General features: G+C 31.6%; 2 protein-coding genes across 2 annotated transcripts; both read left to right on the top strand.

Moving 5' to 3' along the window:
- The first annotated feature begins 7166 nt into the window (after positions 1 to 7166).
- LOC130974508 (replication protein A 70 kDa DNA-binding subunit C-like) lies at positions 7167 to 10055 on the top strand. The gene is made up of 11 exons (XM_057899382.1): positions 7167 to 7316; positions 7428 to 7695; positions 7782 to 7878; positions 7977 to 8098; positions 8189 to 8273; positions 8373 to 8505; positions 8641 to 8795; positions 8913 to 9042; positions 9140 to 9340; positions 9472 to 9777; positions 9885 to 10055. The coding sequence occupies exons 1-11, from the start codon at positions 7167 to 7169 to the stop codon at positions 10053 to 10055; spliced, it is 1818 nt and encodes a 605-aa protein (XP_057755365.1).
- A 2758-nt stretch (positions 10056 to 12813) lies between these two features.
- Positions 12814 to 16902, top strand: LOC130974507 (uncharacterized). The gene is made up of 4 exons (XM_057899381.1): positions 12814 to 13013; positions 13250 to 14169; positions 14265 to 15482; positions 15596 to 16902. The coding sequence occupies exons 1-4, from the start codon at positions 12814 to 12816 to the stop codon at positions 16900 to 16902; spliced, it is 3645 nt and encodes a 1214-aa protein (XP_057755364.1).
- The last annotated feature ends 5546 nt before the right edge of the window (positions 16903 to 22448 follow it).

Here is a 22448-nt window from a genome sequence, read left to right as displayed (position 1 = left end):
GGGATCATTAGACTACTAAATCAAAGTTACTAGGCATTTCTTCCATATTTCAATTTGTAATATTATAACCCTTATTTCTTCAACTCTTTGCCAAAGGTGTGAAGTAGTTTATAGTCTCTACTCTCTTTGGTTCTTTTGTTTTCATGTTTTTCAGGTAATACTGTAATTATATATGGCTTATAGTCATTGTGCTAGCTACAATATTACAACACCTAATTCGTCAAAGATACTTCTCTCTCTAAGTCTCATTTTCCCTAAATTCTTCTTTTTCTCCTTTAAATCACGTTAAAATCAGTTACTTTAATTTTAATTACCGTATATTTTATGTATCTATGAATGTTATATAGATTTTATGTTAGATGACATCATTTTGGATGTTTAAATAAAGTCAACCTTAGAAAAAGGAGGGTGATTTAGTCTCCTATAATTACATGAAGAGGGTGCCAAAGCCACGTGAAGTGTCCCTAACTATGATCATTCCAAAAAATGTGTAAGTGGCCTTATTTGTCGTCGTCTTCTCGGTTCTGGCCATGCACTTTTTTACTTTGTTATTGCTTTTGTTTCATGATTTGCCGTGAGACTTGAATGTATTAGAGAGAAAGAGAGAATGTTTAGAGGGGAAGAGGGAAATAAGCCTCAAAATTATTTCTAAAGTTACATTCAAATTTTATAGTAGTCTTTGAATTTAAAAGTTACCTATATTTATCCTTAAAATTGTACTTTAGGATTCATATTCGTCTTTCCGGCATATTTTATCCACCTGACACCATCAAAAAGTTGATCTGGACTCCTACGTAACACGCTGATCAGGTAACGGTTAGTGGATTAGTAAATTTTTATGGTACAATTTGGTCTTTAAATCAAAATTAAAAATTTTAATCCCCAAATTTAATCATCATTCTCTTCTCTACAGTAATCCCTCTTTTCTTTACAGGCATAGATCTTCTCATCTTCATATCCCAAATTCATAAGATTTTTCTTTTTGTTTATTTTTATTTGAAGTATCTTATAACAATAACAACAACTAGAGTCTTTTTAACAATCATTATTTGAACAAATTTAACCGTTTTTATCCCTTTTTTCCGTAAGAAAGATAGTGAGATTATAATATAGAAAAAGTTATGTAATATATATAATTAAAGAAATAATGCAAAGTTTAGTTTTTAAAATTGTGAACGTTCATAAAAATCTGTTCACTTTTAAAAATGATTAAATTGATTCCTAAATTCATAAATTGTGAATCTCAACTCATCTCTAATACTAATATAAAATGTTAAAATGTTAGCATGACATTTGTAAATAAAAAGATGATATGATTAATATTTTAATATAATCAAATTAGTGTCTTAAATTAGTTAATTATATTTATTTTGCATAATTAATTTTTTATTAATTAGAGACTAAAATAATAAATATTAAATTAGGTAAATTTTTGCTATTTTTTGTTTCTCTAATATTATCTTTAATTAATTTGAAATACCTATTTAATTATAATAAAATCTTAGACACGTTATTTTAATGGAGATGTCATACAATTTAAAATGTCATAATATAATACTTTATATTAATACTATGTGAATGACACTTAAATTAGGATAATGGATATGGTTATTTTAAAATAGGATTCGAAAGGAAATGTAATGTCCGCTGTGTTTGGTTTAGCTGTTTGGTTTAGCGTTAGAAAGAAGAAAAGCACGTTTAAGTGCATTGAACGCTTCCTCTTTATGTTTGGGTATTTTTTTCCTCTAACTGCCAACTACTTAACGTGCGTTTACATAAAACTAGAAATTGTAACTTCTGCCTTTATAAAATAACGTTAGGATTGAATTTTTTTTTTTATCAATTCTACCCTTTATTTTTTTGCTTGTAGTCTCTTTAGTATTCAAATATTTTAAATATATAATTATATTTTTTATTAAATTTTTACTTTTTATTTTTTATAAAAAATTATTTTTTGTTTGACTCTATTAAAATTTGTAAGTATAATTCTTGTATATTAATTTATTATTATAATTTTGTTATAATATAAATTATTAATCCCATTAAAAAAATAAAAAATAAATAAAAAACTAATTATAACTAAGAATAAAGTCATAAATAATTAAAATTTATAGTTTACAATAATATTAAATAAAAGAGTATCGAGAATATTAAAAAATTATAAGTAATATAATATAATAAAATATATTTTGATATATTTTTCATATATTATTTTTATTTTAGTAAATAAATATTAATTTAATTATAAAATTAATTAATAATATCTATTAAATATCTAAATTAAAATGATAGAGTAATATAAAAAATTTATTTAAATTGATGTTTATTTTAGTAATTTTTTATCTAAAAGTAATTTTGAGTTGCATAATCTAAATAATATTTACTTTACTATAATTCATTTTGATATAAAAATTACCAAATATAAATCACTTTAACACAAACTTACTTCTCATCAAAATCAAGTTTACAAAATCAATTTTATGTAAACTCCCGTTTACAAACTGAAGTCCAAACACACACGTAGTATATAATAATAACTATGTAACTTTTTAATTTCGTAAATACAAGAGATAGATTTTTGTAAAATCATATAAAAATATAAAATTGAATTTTGTAAAACATTTTAATTAAACTAGAGTTAAATGAGTGCATAAAATGTTAAATACAAAGACATAGTATGTGACTTTTAATTAACAAAACATATGCATGCATTCAATGAAGTTGTAATTTGTAGTCTCTTTTATATCTATATGGAGAAAAGAAGAGAAGAAAAGAAAAGAGAGGAATTACTACTATAGAGTAGAGAATGATGATTAAATTTGGAGATTAAAATTTTTAATTTTGATTTAGGGACCAAATTACACTATAAAAGTTTACTAATCCACGTCATCTAGCCGTTACCTGGCCAGCGTGTCACGGAGAAGTCCAAATCAGCTTTCCGGTAGTGCCTGGTGGACGGATGTGACGGAAGGACAAATATGAGTAACTTTTAAGTTCATGAATTATTATGAAGCTCGAGTGTAACTTCAGGGACCACTTTGAGGCTTATCTCTGGAGAAGAGGAGTAGTAATAGTAAAGATGAAATTATATATTCATATATTAACTTTGTATATGATAATTAATATTTATACGACGGCAGAAACTCACATGCAATTGACTTCACATGAAATTATTTTTGGATGACTGACACGTGGTACCAAATATTTGATTTTAAAAAAATTGGTTTATTTTTTACAAATAGTTTAATTAAAAAACTAATTTAAATTGGACTCTTGAAATTCGTTCTCACCCAATTTTTTAGAACTAATATCAAACTTTCAATTGAGCATGTTCGTCTTATTTATATTTTTTAATCAAATTTATTATTTTAAATATATTTTTTAATTTATGTTTTTATTCACTTCTCTATAAATGATGAAAATTATTTAATAAATACATAACTGTTAATGTGATCACACCATTTGATGTTCAAGATAAAATTTGATTGGATGTTAGATAATAATTTTAAAAATTTTACTGTTCATATCTTTGTCTAAAGTCAACATAGAGATTAATTGGGTTGTTATTAGTCATTACTTCCCATATTTAAGTCATTATAGGTAAAGCAAGTACTTTTATCTTGAAAGTATTGATTAAGAGTTATGTTTTTTTACAAACTCGATTTTTTCCTTTCATATGAATTTTATTTTTTTTTCTTTATCCTTTTCAATTCCTAAATTTTTTTTTGCCATTTTTATACAAACAAATAAATTTTTTTTTTTAGAAATTAAATAAATAAAAATAAAAGATAAATTTAAAGAAAAATTGGTCAAGAAAAATGAAAAAGAAGAACTACTAAATTTATCATTTAAGAATCTAAAGATAAGACGCAGAAAAAATTAATTTTTTAAAAAGTAGTTATTTGATTTATCCAAACTAATTTTTTTAATTAAACCATTCATATAAAATAAATCGATTTTTTAAATCAAATGATAACACACAGGTGAGTTTCCACCTTATATGAAACTAATTAAACAAATTAAACTAAACTAAAAATGGAATTTATTCATCTATATATTAACCATGTACATGATAATGCTTATATTATAGCGTAAAAAAACTAAAGATGCATGGAATCCTATTAACTATGTACAAAGTACAAACTATAAACTAATTAAACTAATACCCATATACCAATCTTAATTGTTACAATCATATATTGCCTTGTGTAAAAGTTGACATGCAACACATGCAGGTTAGCACCGTTGTTTTTCTCTGAAGATGATGATTTATTATCATCATTGTTTGAACTTTTAGAACTCATTATTATAACTAGTACTAAGAAAAGAAGTAGAAGATAGTAGTAGATCAGATGGTGAAATTTTTCTTAACTCTATTTATAATGTCCAAATAGCTTAGTTAACAAGGTAAATTGTTAATATAATCTATCAAACAATAGATAGCCGTGGTTTCATCTCCGAGTTGGCCTTCTCTCTGCATTTCACGCCGGTATCCATCCCAGGTGGCGCCTCTCCTCCACGGTGGACTCCCTTCCACGGTGACTTCGGATCTTCAGGGAGTGCATGTGCTCCTCTGTCAACTCGCTGTCATTCGTGCGTTTCGCCTCCTCGCTTACGTAAGGTACTTGCCCTTTTTTCCATTTTTTCACGCAAGCTGCGTTCTCAATCGATTTGTTTGAAGAAGTAATGATTACCTCAAACCCTAGGAGCTTTGCTTTCTTCTCCTTACTCTGCCCTACGAAGCTCTGTTCAGGAACCCTATTTTCCTGAGACTTTGGTTCGTCGCCGTTCATCCAGCTTAACCATCTTCCAGTGGACGCACAAATGGAAGATCTTCCATCCATCAATCAGGTGCATTCAAACGTTTTTTTCATCTTCATCCTTTTTCGTTCGCTTGATTGTGTACTTTTTTCTGATCAATCTTGGTTTCTGTTGCAGGGTTAACCCAGATTCAACTTTCTAGGGTTTGAGAAATTTCAGATTGTGCAAAATGTGGTCAATTTTTGTTTCCTGTTCCATGGTTATCCGAAATTCTATTGTCTAGGGTTTCTGAAATTTATAATTGTGCAAATTCAAAATCATGTTTGGTATCTGTTCGATGGTTAGGCGAGATTTTATTGTGTATGATTTTCCGAGATTTCTTTGATTGCAAATTTGGTTCCTTTTTTGTTATCTGTTTCAATGTAATTCCAGATATTATTGTGTAGGGTTTCTGAAAATTGTAATTTGGAAGTTGTGTATGTGACTTGGTTTGTGTGTGGGTTCATGTTTTTGGTTAGAATATCATGTGATTATCAATTCTGCTATTCGTAATCCCTCTGTATGTTCTATTGGTAGTGACTTTATTGCAAGAATTGATGTATAGGTTGCTGGTTGTACCTAACTAAAACATTTACCAACTCTAAATGTCATCGGTACAATGATTGTTTGGAGTAGTTGATCACTGCCTTCCCTATGGTGAAATGAGATATAGGTTCACTGCCACAGGTATGGTATTTTTTCGTTCCTATTTCTTGATTTCTTGGAATTTTCAGTTGTTCTTGCTGTTTTTGTCTTTGTTCATGTTTTTCCGTTCTCATTAGTTGTCTCTATGGTATTTAATGGAGATGGATAAGAAGTGATATTTTGTTTTCCGTGCATTTTCTGTATATTCAACAAATCCATGAAGTTTACATCAGCTGAATTGGTGGTTGCATGTGGGTTCTGTGAATCATGATGAGGGAATGGGTTTTGTACCTAATATTTTCTATTGGTAGTCATGTCATTCACATAAGTTGATGTATAGCTGGCTGGTAGTTCCTTTATACAATTTGCTTTGATTTTAGGTCAATTTCATTCCATTCTTTTCTTGTTTCTATAAAAGAACATTTTTGACTAACAAGAAATTCCCTGCTCCAAGTAGTTATAGGTTGATTAGGTTATCTTCCCTTGAAGTCTGTTTTGCACAGAAAATTATGTTCTGCCATACATTGTTCACTGAAAATGTGTGTATCTGTATCAAGGTATGGGGTTTCTATCTTTTTGGTCAGTGGTGATGTGATTGATAAGAAGGAAGAGGCTTTCTCACAATCAGATGCGATTGCTCCATTGTTTGTGTTACTAGGAAATTCTGTTCTAGGTAGTGTATTTGATGAGTGGTGATGTGATTGATACCAATTGATTCATGGCTTCTTAGTGATTTATTTGGATTTTGAAAAAACCCTTTGTTTGTGATGTCATTTGCATTTGAATCCTTTATTGGTTATGCAAAGAGTGCTGTATATTTCCCCTGTTGTATAGAAGTAGAGCTGATTGTTTTGAATTATTGTTCTTCTTTGATAAAGGAAAATGTTTTTGCCACTCTCATTAAATTTTTGCATTCGGAATTCCATTCTCTCCTATTCAGGTCTTGAGAGAAATTGATGTATAACTTTGTGGTCATTTATTTATTTATTCAGTTCAGTTGAATTGGATTACATTATTTGGTGTTTGTGAAAAAACAAATTTAGATATGAGCTGGTTTTCCTATGAAAATCTTTACTGCACACACAATAAAGTTGTTGTATATATTTTTAATTGGAAATGTCTGAATCATTACTAACCTATGAGGATTTCAATCTCACCCATTTCCCCAATGTTGATGTGATTGATAGATTTTTGTTGATGGTTGTGTATACTTTCTTTTTCCCTTGATTTGCTGTTTCCAATGTATCCCTACCTAGGACATTTACCAACTCTCATTGCCATGAGTAGAATCATTCTTTGGGGTAGTTGATGATTGTTTTCCCTATGGTGTAATGATACTTAGGTGCACTGTAGTAGGTATGGTGTCATGTCTCATTTTTTGCTCCCTATTTCTTGATTTCTTGAAACTTTCACTTGTTTTTTCTTTTTTTTTTTCTGTTGGTTCAGGTTTTGCTCCTATCATCAGTTGTCTCTATGCCATTGAATGGTGATTCATGTGGACTCAGATTTCGTTTTCCCTCCATTTCCATCCTCAACTTGAATTCAAAAAAGTGAGCTTGTGTCTTGGTTTTTTCTATAAAAGGATTGTTGGTTGATCACATTCATTGCACAAACATTCTCCTCTGTTCTATTTCCTCCTAAGCTCTATCTATTTTAGAATTTTTCTGTTTCCATTTTGATCTATTCCATCAACTGTGTTTATCTGCTTTTTTTTTATTGCAATGCCTCCTCCATTTGATATGATTTCTAAGATGCATCCTCCTAGAGAGGCTTGGAGGTTGAAAGTTAGGATTCTAAGGCTTTGGGTTGTACCTTCTTTTGGTAACAATGAGGTTCCTAACTCAATGGAGATGATTCTCCTTGATGAGCATGTTAGTCCCTATTAAGTTCTCTTTTAAATATGGTGTTACTTGTTTTTTAAATTTACAAGTTTAAATTATGTGTTTCACTAATCTGATTTTGTTTTTTTGTTGGATTTCTAGTGTGGAAAAATACAAGCTACAGTTAAGAAACCACTCCTTAATAGGTTTAGGGATCTTATAGTTGAGGGTCAGGTTTATAGAATGGCATACTTTACTGTTGTTTCAAATCATGGTAGTTATAGAGCAACTTCTCATGAATTCAAATTGGTTTTCCTTCACCGAACCACTGTTGTAGCTGTTGATGAAGACGTTATCCCTAAGACTTGTTTCAACATGTTTCCTTTTTCTGATTTGCTGAATATGACTGAAGATTATGATTTTTTAGTTGGTGAGTCTATCTTTTTTGTTTGCTATTATTTATGTTTTTTTAACAGTTGCTTTGAATATTTAATAGGTTTTGTTTGTTTGGAATAGATGTTATTGGTCTTTTAACTTCAGTGGGAGAAGAGAAAGAATATGCAAAAGAGGGCAAAATTGTGAAAATGATTGTGCTGGAATTAACTTCCAAAGAGTATGTTGATTGAGTCATTCCTGCTGGTTTATCTTTATGTTTTAATCACTTTCTCTCATTATTTTCTGTTTCATTGTTTGTTATGTTTTGAGTTTCAGTCTTACCTTGCGATATGCATTGTTTGGGGACTATGTTAATCAAGTAAATCATTTCCTTGCGTCTGGCTATGTGGAGCAGCCTGTTGTAGTCATTCAACTTGCAAAAGTCAAGTTCTTTAGGGGTACATTGTTTGTTTTTTGTACATCTCATTGCTGCTCTAGGTGTTGTCTCCAATAAACTTTTGCTTGACTCTTTCTGTGTTTCTGTGTAGGTCAAGTAGGCCTTCAAAATGTGATGTATGCCACTCAAATGTTATTTAATCCTGATCTTCCTGAGGTTGTTGAGTTCAGGCAGAGGTTAGGATGGTTTATTTTGTTGATTTTTTATTCTATTCTTTATTTAAAGCCAATCTGTGTCAATAAGTACAAGTATTATCAAAATTTTGTTTCTTTTAGTATGATTGAGCAAGGGGTGAATGGTACTCAGCCACTGTTTATTGCAAATGAGGGTACAGTTGTGTCCTTGGAAGATGATTTCATGCGTTTAACTAGAAAATGCACCATTGAAGAACTTCAAGATAAGAATCAGGTTGTTTTCATCTGAGTTAGTTTTGTTTATGTTTATTTTATGTACAAATGAACTAAAAAATAGAATCAAAGAACAATTTCGAGATCTGATTTTTCATTCATATTGTTAACAAATTCTGAAATGCTCTTTGGATAGGAGGGTTCTTTTATCATTTTTGGTACAATCCAAGGTATTGTTGAGGATGAAGGTTGGTGGTATTCTGCTTGTGTGTGTGGAAAGGGTATCTATCCTCAAAATGGTGTATATTACTGTGATTTCTGTTTGAAGCACATAACCAATGTCACTCCAAGGTCAGAAATTTTGTTGAAAGTGTATTTTTATTTTGTGTTCTGGATTGTTTGTAAGAATGATATTTCTTGGTATTTTTTTTCTGAATGATTGTGTTCCTTTTTTTTCCCTCTCTTTAGATTTAAAGTTAAAATAACAGTTGAGGATCATAGTGGGGAGGGTATTTTCCTTCTCTTTGATCGTGAGGCATCATATTTGCTTAAGAAATCATGTGCTGACTTGTTTAGTGAGGTTCAAAGAGATGCAAGTGTATGTACTTACTTTGTGTTTTCTGTTTTGTTCAGTTTATGGGATGTAATATTTGTTACTTAAACTCTCTATTTCCTATGTATTACTTTCAAAACAGCTTGTATGTGGGGATACTTATCCTCCCATTTTCCAAGGGCTCATTGGAAAGAAGTTACTGCTTAAGGTTGATACCAAAGGTGTCCCACATGATACCTTTTATGGCACTTTCCGAGTTAGGAGAATATGTGATGATCCTACGATTATTACCATGTTTGAACTTCCCAATTATGATGCTGATGATGAGTCTACTCCAAAAAAGGTTACATATTCCTATAATTATCCTTAGATTGTGTAAATTCATGTTTTGTTCTTTCTTTCTTTTTATATTCTGTTTTGGTGAATTTTTCTTATGGTGTAATGTGTCTTTAAAATCTTATGCCATGTGAATAGGAGCCTGATTTACACAAATCTGTCCTGTTTGGAAAAGGGGATATTGGTGTTAAGGAGGAGTCTTCAAAGAGTTGTATCAAAAGTGAAAAAGTTGATGGTGAGTGTTGTGGGATTTTATGTAAGTCTCCAGTTCTTATAGATTTTCTTGCTGAAAAACAGTCTGCTGTTTCTAGAGGGTCTGAGTTTTCTGCGTTAGTTACTGGTGAAGATGGGAAAGATGAGAAAACACCCACCAATGATACTGTTAGTGATGATCTTTCTTCTGAACTGGATATATTGCTTAGCTCACCAGAAAAGGAAACTCAGGTTCTGTTATATACATTTTTTTCCTCCTTCCTATGTGTGCTGTTTCTAAATGGATTTTCCAATCTTGACTCACTTTCATAGGTTTTATTATTTTTGTTTTGTCATAGGATGCGCTGTCCCATGTTCTCCATGCACGTTGCCAATATGGAGGAAAGGTTACTCATGACAATGATGTTGTCATCTCCAAGGGCAAGAGGAATTTGAATCCCCAATTTGAAGAAGTGGCTACTGTTGCAGATGAGCGTGGGTCCAAGGTTGCCAAGGTTAATGGGGTGTGATTGAAGTTGTTGTATTGAGCTGCTGTGTGTAGGTGTAGGTATTTTAGATAGTATATTTACAAGTGATTAAGAAGGCTTGTGATTCCAAATATTTTGAAATGTAATCGTGATGGCTGGATGGTGTTTTGGTTTGACTTTTTTGGATTGTGTCCAACAAATAGGATTGTCAGATATGGGGTTTTCCTTTTGTGTTGGATCTGGTTATGTTTCAAGTATCTGTATTTTCAACCCCTTTTTTTGTAATAGTGACTTTGCTAGGGATTGGACACATTTTCAATGTTGTAGCCTGTTTAGGTTACATACTAGGATAGGTTGTCAGATGTTGGGATCCTCCTTATCATAGGAGTGATAGGCATATGTAATTGTTCATGTCACTATCAACATTTTCATGAAATGCAGCAGTTTTTTATTTTTATTTGTTCATTTTTGTACAAATTTATCTTTTCATGTTATTTACTTATTGGTGTTTTTTAGAATACTTTATTTTGTTTGCTTTTCTCCCTTATCAAAACTCTGTATGGTTATGTAAGTTCTTTTTTGGTTTGTTTAGCTTTTATAAAGTTAGCTCCAACACTTACTTGCCCAAGAAAAGATAGAAAATTTGTTGGTTAATAGATTGACAATTTGTTTTCCTATTGACCCGTCCTTTTTTAATACATGTTTTTTTATGGGTACTTAACAATGTCAATGCCGTTTTTGCAATGAATTAGGGGTAGTTTTCGTGGTTTGTGTTTCAAACTCTTTTTTTTTTAGTACGTGTAACAAAGATGTCTCAGAATTCTATTCTTGCTAGAGAATATAGGAGAAATTCTTTGAAAAGAAAACGAACACAAGGTCACAATCGAAATGCAAGAGGTTGGTACTGATTTTAATTTTGTGATATTTTTATTATTTTGGTTCAATTTTCAATGATTTTATATCCATTGGAGTCTTTTTAATTTTGTTCCTTTTCTAATGTTTTAGAGGTGCTCCATTCCTCGACGCCTGTTGTTTCTTTGAATGATTATTCTGGTAATTTTTGTTGCTCTATTTATATTTTTGCGGTTAATCCTTATGTTTGTAATAATTTCCATGTTTATTTTCTATGTTTCCAATGTTTTGTGCTCATTTTTTTCTTTTAGAAAATTTAGTTGATGTGTCCCAAAATGTTTATCAGAGTTCAACTTTTATTCTGTCAGGTACAATAATATGTTTAAGTATTTTATTCCTGTTCAATTTTGTTTTTGTTAGATTATGTTTTAAGGTCTTTTGATTTATATGTAATAACGCATTCGTTTGTTGATTTACTATTGTTTTTTTGCAGTTTTATACCTAAAAGGTTTGATTTAACTAATAGTAACCCATACAATTCCAAATTAAATATATTAGGAGATTTCTGTACTTTATATTTTTTTAATTTAATATCTCACTTATTACCGTATGAATAAATTCATTTAGTACCATCTCAATAATTGCATATTAAAAAAATTAATTACTCCATTGGTCCTCTAAATCTTGAAATTTCCTGTTAGGTTTATATAATATCTTTTTTGTTTCAATCATATTTCCTCAAACAAACTTCATTTTTTTATTAGGGTTATTATTGGTATTGATTTGGTCAATTGTATTAGGATGTATTTAAAAAAAAATATCTCCATGAATTCAATTAAAAGAAAAACAAAGCCTTTAAAACTATTTAAGGAAAAAAATGGTGTAATGACTCAATTAAAATAAGAAAGAAAAAAGGGAGTTCTTTAAAAAATTTGGAAAATGCTATTTATCAATAAAGTCATTAAAGTATAAAAAAATACAACAATATTTCTAATTGTGATTTGGATTATATAATATAAACTTACATAATTAGTATGAATAATTTAAATAATGAAGCAAAGTCTATTCTAACATTAAAAAAGAAAATAAACTCTTCTTGAATATGCTTTATATTTTATCTATATTTTGTTTTTTAATAAATCAATGTTTCTTTATATTGATTTTTGTAGTTTATTATATTTTTTATGTTCAATTTTTTGTTGATTATTAAGTAATCAATTCATTCCTTATTTGATCATGAATTTTTTTTATATTTGGTTGTTAAATATATATTTACATAAATTTCTATTAATTTAAATTAAAATGGATGATATAGACCAATCAGAAATATATGATCCTTCGATAAATTCATTAAGTCAAGTTGCTTCTCTTATTGATCATCCGCTATTCTTGCAAAGTGAGATACAAGGTACGCTCTCTTTCTTAAATTATTTATTATTCAATAATACTCAAATTAAAATCTTATTTAGTTAGTTTTAATAGATTCCATTCTGCTTCTGTGATGAGATATTATTCAGGCAGTATAAAATAGAAATAGTGTTTTCCTATATATTCTTTTCACAAAATTTAAACGAGTCAATTATTTATTATATATTATATCAATAAGCTAATGGTTTATTCATTTTATGTTCAATCTCTTTCATGGCATCTAACTCAGATAAAAAAAAATTTATTCTTATGCATGTTTTTTTCTTGTTTATTTTTTATTAGGTTGTCTTGATGTTGGTGATCCTAACTATGAATGCTCAATCTGTGGGGCGTGTTTCTGGTTATCAGAACGTGTTGAAAGAGATTTACAATTAGTCGACCTGTTTTTACTGTTTGTTGCTCAAAAGGGAAAATTCAATTACCTTATCTTCAAAAGCCCCCAGATCTGTTATATAATTTGATTAATGGACATGATAGGAAGAGTTTGTATTTCCAAAAAAATATTCGATCCTATAACAGTATGTTTGCCTTCACGTCTCTTGGTGGTAAGGTATTGGATTCAGTGAATGATGGGAGTGGTCCACCGCAGTTTATAATAACTGGTCAAAATTATCATCGGATTGGAAGTTTGCTCCCCGATCCTGGTCAGAAGCCTAAATTTGCGCAATTATATATATACGACACTCAGCATGAGATAATGCATAGGCGGGAAATCTTTCGGTATGTGTGTTTGAATTTTTGTTGTTAATCTTTTTTTATTTTATCTCCTTGATGTTTTAATGTTATTTGTGTTGAAAAACATGTTTATATCTGTCACTGGATAGTTATTTTGTGTTTTATTCCCGTTATAATGTGTTATTAATCATTTTTGGTTGATAATGATTTATCAAAACATATTGAAATTGTATCTTGTGTGGTTTTAAATATATTTTGTGGTTAATGTATATTTGTTTTAGGCAAACATCTGAGATGGATGAAGAATTGATAATTGAGTTATTGCAAATGATTGATACTCATAATGTCATAGCACAGTCATTTCGAAGAGTCAGAGAATTTTATCAGTGTCATCCATCCGAGATATTCTCTTTGAAGTTGTATTCGCATAGGAAGGTTGATCGAAGAAATTACAATCCTCCCTCTTGTGATGAAGTTGCTGCTCTGATTGTTGGAGATTTTGATTCGTCGGATCATGGTCGTGACATTATTGTTCGATCTACTACTGGTCAGTTGCAACGTATCTATGAAACTCATGCTCTGTATTGGCCTTTACAGTATCTGTTGTTGTTTCCATATGGCGAGGATGGTTACCAGTTGAATATTCCATATCGAGGTCAACAGGAGGGATATGTTCCTGGAAGAAGAACAAGGGTTTCTCTTAGGGAATTCATATGTTTTCGTTTGCAAATTAGGGAGAAAGAAGATGGAATTATTCACAAGTGTAGGCGATTATTTCAACAATTTGTTGTTGATTGTTTCACGATGATTGAGTCCCAGAGATTGTATGAGATTAGGATGAAGCAAAGTACAATTAGAGGAGAAGTGCTTCAAGGAATAGAAGAGGCTATGCGTCGTAGTGACGATGAAGCTTCTTCAATTGGGACACGAGTCATCTTGCCTTCTTCGTTCACTGGTGGTAGACGTTATATGTTTAATCGTTGTCAGGATGCGATGGCAATCTGTAAACATTTTGGCTATCCAGATTTATTTCTTACTATTACGTGTAATCCAAATTGGCCTGAATTTCAGCGGTTCACGGAGCGAGAGCGAATTCCCATCGCTGATCGTCCTGATATTTCTTGCCGGGTTTTTCATGCTAAGTTGAAATGCCTACTAAGCGATCTCAAGAAAGGTGTATTTTTTGGTCCACTTAATGCAGGTATGTTCCTTTCTTGCTTAGCATTTCAATTTCTGTCTGTTGTTTTTGTAGATGTAGTTGTCTGGCTTCTTTATGTTGTTTTTTGTGTTTTTTAGGCATGTATACTATTGAGTTCCAAAAAAGAGGTCTACCGCATGCACACATGTTACTATGGCTTAACGGGGAAAGCAACTTGCAAAGTGTTGAAATTGTTGATGAATTCATCTGTGCTGAACTACCCAATCCACAGAAGTTTCCATCTCTTTATAATGTTGTCACCAAGTACATGATCCATGGTCCTTGCGGTCTTCTTAGACCGAGTTCTCCTTGCATGAAAGATGGTAAGTGCTCAAAATTTTATCCGAAAAGATTTGTTGATCAGACGAGCTTTGATGAAGATGGCTATCCGATTTATAGACGTCGTAATATGGGTGTGACAGTGAAGATCAATGACGTTGATATTGACAATAGATTTGTTGTGCCTTATAATCCACTACTGTTAATGAAATATCAAGCTCACATAAATCTTGAGTTCTGTAACAAGTCAAACGTCATCAAGTATCTTTTTAAGTATATCAATAAGGGTCCGGATCGGGTGACTGCAACTGTTGGAGAAACACATTATGTTGGGGAATCTTCTCAGGTAGTTGATGAGATCAAGCAGTATTATGACTGTCGTTATTTATCACCGTCTGAATCCATGTGGAGAATTTTAGCTTATGATATTCATCATAGATGGCCGTCAGTACAGAGGTTGACTTTTCACTTGCCGAACCAGCAGCATGTTGTATTCGATGATGCTGATATCACCACTCATGTTTATTTGCACAACAAAGATTTGTTGACGATGTTTATAGGTTGGATGATGGAGAATAGACGGTTTCCAGATGGCCGGTCTTTAACATATGTTGAATATCCAGGAAAATTTGTCTATTGTTTGAACAGTAGGGAGTCGAAGCCGAGGCAGAGGGGATTTTCAATTGGAAGATTGAGTTTTGCTCATCCGTCATCTGGTGAACTTTTCTATATGCGGATGCTTTTGAATGTGCAGAGAGGTTGTACCAGTTTTCGGAGTATACGAACTGTGAATGGTGTTACTTATGATACATTTCAGGAGGCATGTTCTGCCATGGGATTCTTGATAGATGATAAGGAGTATGTTTCTGCGATTAAGGAAGTTGCCGAGGTAGCGTCCGCTGCCCAGCTAAGGAGGTTTTTTGTGATATTGTTGTTATCTGGTTCCATGGGAAGGCCTCTGTCAGTGTGGGAACAAACTTGGGCCTATTTGTCTGATGATATTCTCTATCGTAGAAGGCATGAGCTGCAATATCCTGGTAAGAATTTTGTTTATGGTGATTTTATTATGTGATAAGCAGACACACATGAACTTAGACAGTGCAGAAATTATGTTATCGTGCTAATATTTATTAATTATTGTTAAATGTAGATTTAATGATGAGTCAGGACGAATTGCAAACATTTTGTTTGTTAGAAATTGAGAGACTATTGCAGAGTAATGGAAAATCATTGAGAAATTATGCCGGTATGCCAGTTCCTAATAACTCTCTAGTGTCTCAATTTAGCAACTTGTTGTTGCTGCGTGAGTTGCAGTATGACACTGTTTCTTTGACTCGTGAGCATGATGCAAATGTCGTAAAGTTAAATGAAGAACAGAGGGTGGTCTATGATAAAATTATTGATTGCATTTTGAATAAGAGGCACGGATTCTTTTTTGTTTATGGCTTTGGTGGCACTGGAAAAACTTTTTTATACATGGTTTTGTCAGCTCGATTGCGATCTGAGAAAAGGATTGTTATAAATGTTGCTTCTAGTGGTATTGCTTCTCTGTTGTTACCTGGTGGTAAGACGGCTCACTCTATGTTCAATATTCCTATTGAGCTGACTGAAGAAACTGTTTGTCGGATTAAGAAGGATAGTGCAAAAGCTGAGGTAGTCCGATTGGCCGATTTGATTATTTGGGATAAGGCACCGATGACTAACAAGTTGGCTTTTGAAGCACTCGATAGGACATTACGTGATATAATGGTTTCGGTCTCTGATAGGAATAAAGATTTACCTTTTGGTGGGAAGGTGGTTGTTCTCGGTGGTGATTTCAGGCAAGTCTTGCCAGTTATTCCGAAAGGTTCTCGTGCTGAGATTGTGATGGCTTCGATAAATTCTTCTGTCCTCTGGAAATATTGTGAAGTTTGTTGTTTGACAAAAAATATGAGGTTAACAATGGGATTGGAACAATCAACTTCTCAGGAGTTAAGGTCATTTTCAGATTGGATACTTCAGATTGGTGAAGGTCGGTGTGGAACAGTGGTCAATGATAAACTTTTTGTTGAGATTCCTTCTGATTTAATAATTCCTGTGTTGGAAAATCCAGTGGAGGATATTGTAAATACAATTTATCCGAATTTGGTTCAGAATTTTCGTGATCCAAGTTTTTTCCAGGATAGGGCAATTTTGGCTCCGACTGTTGACAATGTTGAAGAGATAAATAATTATATTGTTGACTTGTTGCCCGGGGAGGAGAAAAATTATCTTAGTGCTGATTCGATATGTGGTAGTGATGTTTATTCTGATGTTGATGTTGATTGGATAAATGTTGAATTCTTGAATCAGATTAGGTGTTCTGGTCTACCTAATCATTCATTGAAGTTGAAAATAGGTGTGCCTATTATTTTGTTGAGGAATATTGATCCAGTTGGGGGTTTGTGTAATGGTACCCGACTTGTTTGCGAGATTTAGGGAGAAAGTGATCGGTGCGGATATGTTTCTGGTAGCAATGTTGGGGATAAAGTTTTTATCAGTAGATGAATATGATTAACAACAGTCGGTTTGTTCTTGCGTCGTCCTGTGTTTGTCACGGTCAACTTTATGTAGCTGTTTCCCGAGTTAGGAATGAAATGGTCTTAAGATTTTAGTTTGTGGTGATGCATTAGTTGATCCTGTTAGTGTCGTCCTGTGTTTTGTCACGGTCAACTTTATGTAGCTGTTTCCCGAGTTAGGAATAAATGGTCTTAAGATTTTAGTTTGTGGTGATGCATTAGTTGATCCTGTTAGTACTGAAAATTTGTATTTACGAAAGTTTTGATAAGATATAATGTAGTTTCTTTTAATACATTCAATCTTATCTCTGTAATTTATAGTTTTTATTTTGGTGTATGTTTTGTTTATTAGGACAGTTTCTCTATGGTATGTGTACAATAGTCTCAACCATTTTGTGTGCAGTAGGTGCACCATATTTTATGACTGTTATATTCTATTTCATGAAATCAAAGTATGTTATGAAAGAAGAGTATTCATACGATTTATAAATATAGGGTATATTACTATATATTAGCATGCGCGTGGGTTTCATCTCTGATATGGAAAGCTATCTTCATTTAGCCCCACACACATGCAAGTTGTAGGTTCTTTTCCAGCGTGGCTTTCTCCTCAGGAAGGGTGCATGTGCTGCTCTTTGCTTTCGTTGTCATTGTCTTTTTTTCGCGATTCCTTCGTGCAGGCCCCCTTTTCTTGTGGATTTAGTTGATCAAGTAATCATCAAATTGACCTAAGCCCCTTTGTTTTTATTTCCCGATTTAGTTCTAGCTGCCCTACCAAATCTTCTGTATAGTCTTTGTTTCTTTGGTGTTTGGTCCTTGTCATTCATTGCATGTTAGGGATTTTCTCATTGAGTCTCAAATAAGATTTGTTTCGTATAGCAAGAAAAGTTATATGATACCATGTAAGTTTCATTTTAGTGTTATAAAACAAAAAATTATTTTAATCGTAACTACACTCGTCTATACAATTTATTTTATTTTGTTATTTCTATGAAATATATTTTAGGTAACTTTTTTAAAATGTATGTATCAATTATTCTTGGTGGCTTCTGCTATCTATTTTTTTATTATTTTTATTTTAATATTTAGTAAAAATTCTAATTTGATATCTAATATTTTAAATATTTTGTTTTGGTTCAAAATAATTTTATACTATTTTAGATACTGTTATAGTATTTTTATTTAAACTATTAATTATGCAGCAAGATATTATGTCTGTTACAGTTTATCAATATTTTCTGATATTATTTTTCCTAAAAAAATGGAAGAAATTATATTAATTTATTAATAAAAAATATTTCCATCTATTAATCAAAATTATTATGTTTTTATAAAAGTTTATTTTATATAAATCTGATGAAAATTAAATGAATTATGTGAGAAGTGATTCTTTTTTAATTTTGTTTATAAGCTTTTAAATTGCTTCTTAAAAGGTTGCAAGTTGGTTTTTAAGATTGTATCATACATTAATATTACTACTTTACATAAGTTAAAAGTTAAAGAAAGTTACTCCTAAAGTTTTGTAAACGGACTCTATATCTTTATTAAAATATAAAATTTTATTAAAAACTTAATTATCTACTTCTTTAAATTTGATATTTTTTTTTCAACTAAAATATTTATAACTACTTTATATTATTCTTATGAATTTATCCAAATTTCAATTTATTTTGTTTTATTTTTTTTACCTTAAATATCTATTTAATAGATGAACAACTGTTATTTTTCAAAATTCAATTTAAAGTATTTTTTTAATACATTGATTTTTCATAATAATAAATGAAATATAACAATTATCGATTTAATTTTTTTTTCCTATGACTCAAAAAAGACTTGGTTGCATTTTTTTTTTATTAGTATAATTATCTCAATTAAAAGCTAAAGTTAATTAAAGTGAGGTCATTCTAATTTTATCATCAAGTTCATCAATTTGGGGTTATTAGGGATCCTAAAAGACGTTTCTGCCTCACGCGGTGTTCGTCTATCCCTAACCAAATCTCCATCCGTCGGATGATCACCGCCGCCATCCTCGACTGAGATTTCGGCTTCCCTCCTCGGTTCTGGTCACATGCAGAGAAGCTATGGCTATCTCTGCATTCGATTCCACCATGAGGTTGTTCTTCTAATCCGTTGTTTTCTGTTCCTTTCTCCCCAGGGTTGCTCTATCTCTCTCTGTCGAGGATGCCTCACTCTCCATGTCGACTTCTCGGATTTGGATAGCAGATATTGTCACCGCGATTCCAGAGGTATATGTGGGCTATGGTTCCATTCGCCCCTGTTCAATCTGTTTCTCGATTCATTCTCCAATTTGAATTTCTTTTTTGTGTTAATTGTTGGTGTTTTCTGGATCTATCATTTGATTTTTAGTTGTTTAGTTTCTGATTTATTCATGGTGATTGTTAATTGTTTTAGTAAATCAATGGTTCTCTCCTATGTTTGTGCTGTTGGAGTTTCTGTGAAATAATTTACTTCTTGGGGGAGGGGGGTTTGCTCATTATAAATTATATAATTTCCTTTTTACTGTTGGACTGAAGCTAACTGTAATGTTTGGTATAGTTGACTGATGAAATTCTCTTTTTGCTTTACTGTGAATTGTCTAATCAACTATATGTGGTATTTGGTAATTTGTATCAGACCTCTTCCCATATTGTTTTTGCTATTTTCCCATGAGTATTTGGTAACTTGTGATATCTTCCTAAATGATGTGTGTGGTTATATCAATCTTATATCCTATTAGTCTATCTCTGTCCTATATGTGAAGCTTACATTGTAATCTTGAGTGTTTGTTACATTGGGAGTTTATAACCCAACTTTTTTGTTTATCTGCTCATCTTAGTTCTGAGTTCTTTTGTTTATATTTCTACTTTTGGTGTTCTTATCTTTCATATTTTCGGAATGAATGACCGTGTTGATCTGGTGGACAAAATCACTCCGTGGAGAGAATCATGAAATTGCATGTTAAAGTTGTCAAGATGTGGTACCACAAGAATCCTGCTTTGGATTCTTCTCAAAATCTGTTGCATATCTTAATGGATGAGAAGGTAGTTTTATTTTATGTTAGCATTTCTTTAGGTTGTTGCAGTTTTTATTTTTTATTTTTATAATATCCATAAGGGAAGGTTCCAAACTGATATGTTTTGTTGTTTTATTTTTTTTTAATCAATTGTTGTTATGCTTTTTGTATACCTAAATAGTTATATATTCAAATATGAAGCATTTTTTTCAACTGCAGTTACACAAGATCCAGGCCACCATTAGAGATCAGCTAATATCAAATTTGCCTTGTCTCTCAATGAAGGAATTGTGTACTTGATGACCCATTTTACCGTTGTACCCAACACTGGTTTGAACAGGGTGACAAAACATCGGTTCAGACTTTTGTTCCAATACAACACGTCTGTGTTTTGGTATCTCCAAGGATACCTCATTCGGGTCTGTGTTTTTCATCATTAGATGAAATTGATCAAATGACAAAGGATCACAATTTCCTGATTGGTTCGTACAAGTTTCTTGCTCTTCCCTTTTACTATCATGTATTGTGTTTTAAAATGTGTGGCTTCTGATTCAAATTTGTATATGTTTCAATCTTATTATAGACTTTGTTGGGATTATTACTGGTGTTCGAAAAGAAAGAGATGTGGCATCATATGGGAAGCTGGTGAAAGTAGTGGTGCTAGAAGTCTTTTCTGATGGGTAATATCTCTCTCACTGTCTCCTATATCAGTAGCTATCTTCTATTGGTTCTGTTTTTTTTCTTCCAGTTTTTATGTTTATACGAATAATATATAGTTAGATCCTTTTGATCTTTTGAAACTTATCTGTTCAGCAAAAGGGTACAATGCATGTGTGGAAATGCTTGTGATTTGTTAGAATATGATAAATTACAAAAATATGGAAGATCTCCCCTGGTTGTTCTCGAGTCTTTTAAAATCAAAGCCATTGAAGGTTAGTTTTCACCCATATTCAGCTTATTTTTACTCTATATTTAGCTGTCTGTTTTCTTACTTTCTAATGTGGATATGGTTTCAGGCTAATAAAATAGGATTCTTGCATGCAGGTGGGGTAATCCTACAGAATATGATAGATGTCTCTAGGTTATTCATTAATCCTGACATTCCTGAGGCCGTTGAGTTCCTAAGCAGGTTAGTTGTGATCAAAATATTGAAAATGTAGAAGCTGCCATGGTTATTTTGTTTGTGTTGTATTTGTTTTGTGTTATGAAGATTAGTTATTGTATCTTGTGTGTAGATTTAGTGTAGCCAGTTATGGATTCTCAAGCCTTGTGACCAATGACCTTGGATACTTAGTTTCTAAAGTTGATGGTGATTATTTCAATTCCAAAGAGATCAGTAATATTCAAGATCTTCATTCAGATAATGGGGTACTACTTTAGATTGGCAAACTCTTTATTTAATAGTTAATCTTGAATTTCTTAAACATCTGTCTTGGGTTTTGTAAGCTGTTTTGTTAATGATTATTGTATAGTATATCATTTTTTTTTAAATTTTACAGGATTCTCATTACTTTGTTATTGGGACAATTAAGGAAGTTATGGATGAACCAGATTGGTGGTACTACACATGTGTGTGTGGTCAAGCTGTTGTTGAGCATGAGGATCTCTACTTTTGTGATTCTTGTGGTTCATGTGTTGAGCATGTTATGGTCAAGTGAGTTCATATGTAACCTTATTTTAGAATATATTAATTAAAATCTAATGGATTTTTGTTGCTTCTTTGTTATGCGCCACTCTATGTGTTGTTAAGCAGATTTTTTGGTTATAGTTATGATTCTTGGTTGTTAATTGTGTTAGATACGGGATTCGGGTAAAGATTCAGGATGCTAGTGTACTGTTTTGTTTGTTTTGTTTGATAATGCGGCAACAAAACTATTTGGAAGAACCTGTTCTGAAGCATTTCTTAGCATAGAAGATGAATTTCCAGTTGATCCTGGTGTGCTTGCAGTATGAACTCTTTCATACCGAAGCACATTTAATCTTTTTTATTGAATTTGTGTACAAGTTTATTGATTCCTTTATATTAACCTCCTAAGGTTTGTCGGTCATATTCTCCACAAATGTTTGATCATGTTGTTGGAGAGAAGAAAATTTTCAAGGTTGAAGTTGTTTCTACAGTTAATGCAGATTACTCCAGTTGCTTTAAAATTGTGAATGTCTTTAGTCATAATCAAGAACCAGTTGCAGTCGATGATTATATCAATGTATGATTCCTCACCTTATCTTACAACATGTTGATGCAATCGCTTTTTTTTTTTTTTTGAACCAATGGATTCGATGCTTATTTTAACCAACTTATCCCAGGCAATGTTTCAAGGTCCCATTTTTCCACCAATGTATGATAGCTACTTGCAGTATGCAACTGGCGAAGATTACAAGACTCAAGTAGTTTGTGATAATGCTATTCAATCAGAAACTATTGAAGATATTATCACTGATCTTATTTCACCGAA

This window comes from Arachis stenosperma, chromosome 4 (assembly GCF_014773155.1).
Source record: "Arachis stenosperma cultivar V10309 chromosome 4, arast.V10309.gnm1.PFL2, whole genome shotgun sequence".
Classification (NCBI taxonomy): Eukaryota; Viridiplantae; Streptophyta; class Magnoliopsida; order Fabales; family Fabaceae; genus Arachis; species Arachis stenosperma.
The sequence above is the reverse complement of the archived record's forward strand: the minus strand, read 5'-3'. Positions and strand labels throughout refer to the sequence as shown.